This window comes from Canis lupus, unplaced genomic scaffold, assembly GCF_011100685.1.
Source record: "Canis lupus familiaris isolate Mischka breed German Shepherd unplaced genomic scaffold, alternate assembly UU_Cfam_GSD_1.0 chrUn_S2263H2463, whole genome shotgun sequence".
NCBI classification, from domain to species: Eukaryota; Metazoa; Chordata; class Mammalia; order Carnivora; family Canidae; genus Canis; species Canis lupus.
The window spans coordinates 31,708-37,638 of NW_023331151.1; the positions used below are offsets into that span (position 1 = coordinate 31,708).

The following is a 5,931-nucleotide window of genomic DNA, read 5'->3' on the forward strand; positions in this document are numbered from 1 at the left end:
ACATGGGGGCATGACGGAGTGTGTGAGGAGGAAGAAGATCGCACGCGCCCGGGGCTGGAGGAGCTATGGACCCTCGAGAGCCACCCTGAGGTTCAGGCGTGGCCCCGGCCAGGTCTTCTCCCCTTGTCTCCCAGCAGATTGGGGCCCCACGTCATCCTGTAGGCTCACTGCCCTGGGCAGGCCGCACATCAGACACCCAGCAGGCCAGCAGGTCAAAACCCCACCCAGGGGGTCGAAGGACCCACACTGCATCCCCACAGGGGGACAGTCCCGGGGACCCTTGGCTCTCTGTAAGGGTGGGGCCAGCATGGCTTGGCCAGCTCCGGGCCTGAGGACAGGCTGGGAGGCCCAGGACAGGCCCAGGAATGACCCCAGAGCAGTACCAGCAGTATTTGTCACACAGGGCAGGCAGGTGGAGGCCAGACAGCAGGTCAGAGCCCCGCCAAGGGGTGCATTCAGAGCAGGCTTGGCTATCGCGGGACAATGGGGGCTTCTGAGGAGCAGGACCGCAGCTGAGGCACTGGCTCAGGGCATTTACATAATATCAGGACTTGCTGCTGAGGACAGGGGACTTCCTGCATAATCTGCCATGGCCTGGTGACAACTGCCAGACACTTGGCCGCTGTGTGTGAACACAGACATTGCAGGACAGGACCTGGCACACCGGAGATGCCTCCCCGAGGACCCTTATGCTGGTTCTCGGCGCCCCGAGTGCTGTGCGCCAGCAGTCCATGGTGGCCTGATCAAACCCCTGGCCCGAGCAGTCACACTTCCCTCCCAGGACAGCATGCAGGGTCCCCACATCTAGCTGCGACTGTCCCACAGGGCCTGCTCCTGGGACTTGTGCCAAGGCCACCAGCCTCAGGATACCAGGTGCTCCTCCTCCCACCTCTCATGGGGCGGCCAACCTTCTGCACAGCCTGCCTCCTGGGGAACCAAAGGCCCTCCTGCCCGGCTCCACACAAAATCCTCATGTGAGCCTGTGGGGGAGCATCCCAGTGACCACCGCCATCACCCACTACACTTTCCTCTGCTCAAAGTGCCCGTTTCGGGACTGTAGAGTCCTGGCGGCTCTGGGGATGGCTGATAGCTCCACACCCCGTCTCTGGCTCAGCCTCAGAAAGCCAACCTCGCAGTGGTCTTCACGAGGACACCAACTTCACGGACCGGTGGCTATGACCCAGGAGTTCTCTGACAAGAACCCCTGGGGCACAGCCTCGCATGGTCACCAATCTATGAATATCATTTGGCGGCCCCTAGGGCACCAACAGCCAGCGCGGCCCGTTCAGCAACCCCGGGATCACAGGTAGGCAGACAAGGGATCCCCATTTGGGGTCCCCCACAGCAATATGAGCGCCAGTGAGCAGCAGCACTGGGCAGGGAGCAGTTGGCACTGGAGAGACAGGACCAGCCCGAAGGTCTGTAGGCTGAGGCTACGGTCAGGAGAGACAGAGCAGGGTGGGCAGCAGGTGCCATGGGGCTGCCGGCTAGGCCTCAGGAGCAGAATGACCCTGATCCCGGCCTGGCCACTGGGCAGCGGGCTGCCCACCTCCTGAAGGCACCTCATGCAGGGCCTGAGGGGATTTATGGCCTTGTCCAAGTGACTCCAGGGTAAGGTGGCAGGAAGGACTGCCCACTGGCCCTCTCTGCCAGGCACAGATACTCGTCTACAGAATGCCCCCAAGCGCCCACCGGCTGTGGGGCAGGTGCTTCCAAAGTAGGATCACATCTGATTGTCACTACTTTGCACACTCAAGGGGCTGTGGTGGTTCCGGGGGAGGGATCCCTCCTCACTCCTAGCACCCTGCTGCCAGTCCCGTGGCAGGAACCTCAATATCTCCACGAGATGACAGTGTGCTCTTCCCAAGATGCACTGCCACCTGCCTGGCCCTGCTATTATCCCATTTCTGGAGAGACCCGCACATGGGACTCACGGGACTACTGGCAACTGAGGCCCGTTTGTGGTTGGGAGAAGGTCCAGCCTTATTGCAACGTCCACCACCACACCCCCTGCCCTAAGAATTTCCTGTTCTCGTGACATATCCCAGGATGGGAGAGCAAGGGGAACCAAAAAAAAACTGAGCAGAATGAGCTGTCTGCACACGACCCTCCCAGACCACATAGGATTCAATCGCCAAGACGATGGGGCAGGCTTCTTGCCCCGCTGGGGGCAATTGACATCTCCCAAAATTCCAGGAAAAGCTCGGGGCTGGCAGGCTGGCGCAGGTCTCAGGGCACTCCTCCCTGCCTTCCTGTGTGACAGCGGCCGCTAGACACAGTCGCCAAAAGGCGGGGTTACCCCGGGCCACTCGTATCCCCACTGCTCACACACAGGGCCTTGCAGGGAGCAGAGCTCAGCTGCTCTGTGGCTGTGAGGGAGCCGCCAGCAGGGCTCCCCTGGCCTCAGACAGGACCCTTCTCTTCCGCTCCCGCAAAACCAAGTGAATGCAGGAGTGCACATTGACGTTACTTTGGAAAAATGGCATATGGCATGGAGAAGAAGCAAAAGTGAACAAGGTTTCTTTTCCTATTTCCACCCTCCAGCACTTGCCTGCTGCACTCTTGGCCTTTCCAACAAATTCCAATGCCATTGCCCTGTGATTTCATCCAGAACCCAAACAAGGAGGGAAGGTCTCCCAACTTGTATCCAGGACATGACAAAACTGTTAACTCTTGAACTGAGTTAAGCACGAACGCAAGGGGGTGCGTGACACTCACACACTGGACTGCGGGAACCTTCTATCCCAAGGAACAAACATGGAGAGCTTCCTCAAGGAAACCAAGCTCTGGATGTCGGGGTCATCGCAGAGCCCAGGCCCCCAGAGAGGCTCTTGGCCCTGCTTTACCCCAACCTTCCCTGATCCTTAACTCCTGAGATTGCCAGGTCTTTCTCTTTACACACCCAACAGGACAACACTGAGAGGAAGCATCCTAAGGCCTCCTTTTTGCCGGCCCCCACAAAACTTTAGAAAGGGCCTGGCTGGCCCTGGAGCTGCGACCCCCCTCTTCCATATCTCAGAATCTGTTCTCATAGGACCAGGGAGGACCCCAGGTTGTTGCTACCGATCTGGAGCATGTAGTTCATGACCTGCAACTTGCTGGTTTCCTCGGAGGCCCTGGGCCCCCACAGAAACTCATTGCGGGCAGGGTCACTGCCCGCCACCTGCCGGCGCTCCAGGTAGCCTTCCTGCACCCAGACGTTGGTGAGGAGATCCCTGGGCTCCCCATAGACGATGTGTTCTTGGCCACCGTACACCCCCATGAATCCGAGAGCCTCCCACATCAGGGAAACATCCGTCCTGCAGGAGGATCAACCCCAGGACCAGCCCCAGGAGGCCGGTCTTGGGGAGACCCCACTGACCGCTCAGCATCCCATCCCAGGTGAGGCCCAGGATGGGGTTGAGGACGTAGGAGTGCTCCCTGGGATCCACTTCAATCACGTCTAGGCCAAATGCCAGCCGCAAGCAGATGGACGCTTGGCTCAAGATGGTGGGGAAGTCATCCTGGTATTCTGGGGTGAAGACCTCCAGCATCTCTGCCTTGCTGGTGGGCTCCTTGGTGCAATACTTGAGGAGCAGGAATACCACCAGGGCAGCCGTCTTCATGTGGAAACTGCCCTCCACCAAGGGCTCCTCATCTCCCGCCTCCCCTGGGCCGCTGGGGCAGGAGGCTCGGGCTGGCCAAGGCCACCAGCTGCCCCCACCACTGGGGGGAGGGGTAGGCACTTTGAGAGCCCTGGGAGCACTCAGGGCCCTGGGAGCAACAGACTCCTCCTCTGGGGGGCCAAAGACCATGGCAGAGAAGGACAAGGGAGGGGAAGACAAGGAGGAGCAGGAGGAGGAGGAGGAGGAAGAGGATAGAGAGAGATGAGATAGGTGGTACGGGGGAGATGGGGTAGAGGGGGAGGTGGAGTCTCCTCCTCCCCTTCCTCCTCCTCCTCCTCAGCCCCAGACAGCTGGGCATCCACCAGGCCCTGGGCCTCCTCTAGGTCTTCTCCCTGCTTCCAAAGCTTGCTGCTCTTCCCTAGGGGCATGGTGTCAGATTCGGGCTGAACCTGAAGAGAGAGGAGGGAGAGCTTGTCAGGGGGCAGCCCGGCAAGACACCCCGAGGTGCCAGGGCTGACAGAGGCCATGCTGGGCTCCCCTGCACAGGGCTCCCCTGTGTTGGGCTGGGAGAACCCCTGACATCAGGCTCAGAGAGAGCGTGTACCTCCACCTCGACAAGTGGCTCTGGCCCACACCTCCTCAGCTCTGTGTCCTGAGGACGCCCACCTCAGACCGAGGCCTCCGCTGCCAGTTCTTGAAGTCCCTGCACGAGGGAAGGAGGAGGCACCTCAGGGTGTAGACTGTGAGCCCAGCCCTGGGGCCCAGTGTGGACAGGAGGGCTGGCTCGCTCTGGGATGTCCCCTGCAGTCCAGGTGGGACGGTCCCCCCCCATCGGTCCGCTCAAGGGTCTGCCCCGGCCCTGTCCTTCTCAGGCCAAATATCCCTGCAAGAACACAGGGCCCCGACCCTGCACAGGAGGAAGCCAGGGGCCCCAGCCTTGGCCACACCTGCCAAAGTCTCCAGGACTCCTCTTGGATCATGCACAAGGGATGGCCCAGCTCCTGCTTCCATCTGGGCTGGATGGGGCACGTCTCGCTCTTCACCTCGAACCCCATGTAACCCTGGGAAGACTCCCTAGCTATCCCTGAGGCCACCCTCCTTGCACCTTCCTTGCAAGGCCCCCTGACACGACCCCCCACCAGCCAAAGTCTAGAGAAATCAGTCGGCCCACCTGTCCCACCTCTCCCATGGCCCACACAAGTGGTCGGGGCGGCCTGGTCCCTAGGGATCCTGCTGTGGGAGGCATCCCCTCATTTCTCACCTCGACCCTCGCCAGGGCCTGGTCCAGGGCCAGGACAGGGCACCCGCTTCCTCTGCTGACCTGAGTCTAGACCCTCAGGCCCTGGCCCTCCCTCCCTGAGCCAGGAATCTGAAGCGGAGGGGGGGGTCCTTGGGACAGGCCCAACCCCGGTTTCCTTTCCCAGGGCTACCAGGGAGGGTACCCATATTTTCTGGGACCATCGCTTCCTGGCCTGAGGGCTGGCTTAGGAGGCCACTCACCCACTTCAATGTGGGGTGGGCGGGGGTTCCCCACACTGACACTGGCAGGCCCTGCAGAGTCCTGGGCATCTACCCCCAGGTGGGCTTGCTCACAAGCTCTGACTGGGACTTCTCCCAGTGGGTTCCTCACCTCCTTGAGAATTGGGAGAGGAACAGGAGGAGGTACCCTGTCATGTCCTGTGTCCCCATCCAGGCAGGTCACAGACACAACCCCTCCCCCCAAGTCTCCAAGGAAGATCAAGAAGGGCTGGTCTGTTGCCTGGCCCCTGTGTCCTGGGGGTTCATGCCCTCAGGCTACCGAGAGTGTCCTCAGCATTATCCTGCCAGGGCCTGCTCTTCCTCCGGGCCCCCAACCTCCCATAGAGGACATGTGCCCCTCACACCAAGACCATACCAACCCCAGGCCAGCCCACCTTCCTGCCCCCACCCGCCCCAGGGACAAGCGAGCATGCCACTGAAGGCCACCTCTCTCCCATCCTCTGAGGGCTGCCGACAGGGCAGGGCCCCACTCCACTGCACTGGCTTCTTTGCTCATGGGCCAGGTGGGGCCAGCCAGGCCATCCTCAAGGTCCTCACCCTGACTCCCCGCAGGCTGTGTGCCCTCCAAACACACCCTCTCCAACCACCCCAGAGGCCCTGTTCCTTTGCAGCAAAAGCCCTCAGGCCCTAAAACCCAGACGTGGACATCAGGACGGCAGCATGGGCTCATCTTGCACGGGGGACTCCTTCCTCCCTGGACTGCACGTGCTGGGGCCCAGGGTCCCTCAGTCCCCCATCTGGTCCTCACCTTCAATCCCCTCCCCCAGGTCAGCCCTGGGCGGGCTCC

General features: G+C 61.3%; 1 protein-coding gene across 1 annotated transcript; it reads right to left on the bottom strand.

Moving 5' to 3' along the window:
* Window positions 1–3,028: 3,028 nt before the first annotated feature.
* On the bottom strand, window positions 3,029–3,794 carry LOC119879071 (melanoma-associated antigen 10-like). Its single transcript, XM_038589529.1, has 2 exons — window positions 3,358–3,794; window positions 3,029–3,299 (listed from the first exon to the last, which is right to left on the bottom strand). The coding sequence occupies exons 1-2, from the start codon at window positions 3,792–3,794 to the stop codon at window positions 3,029–3,031; spliced, it is 708 nt and encodes a 235-aa protein (XP_038445457.1).
* Window positions 3,795–5,931: the final 2,137 nt, after the last annotated feature.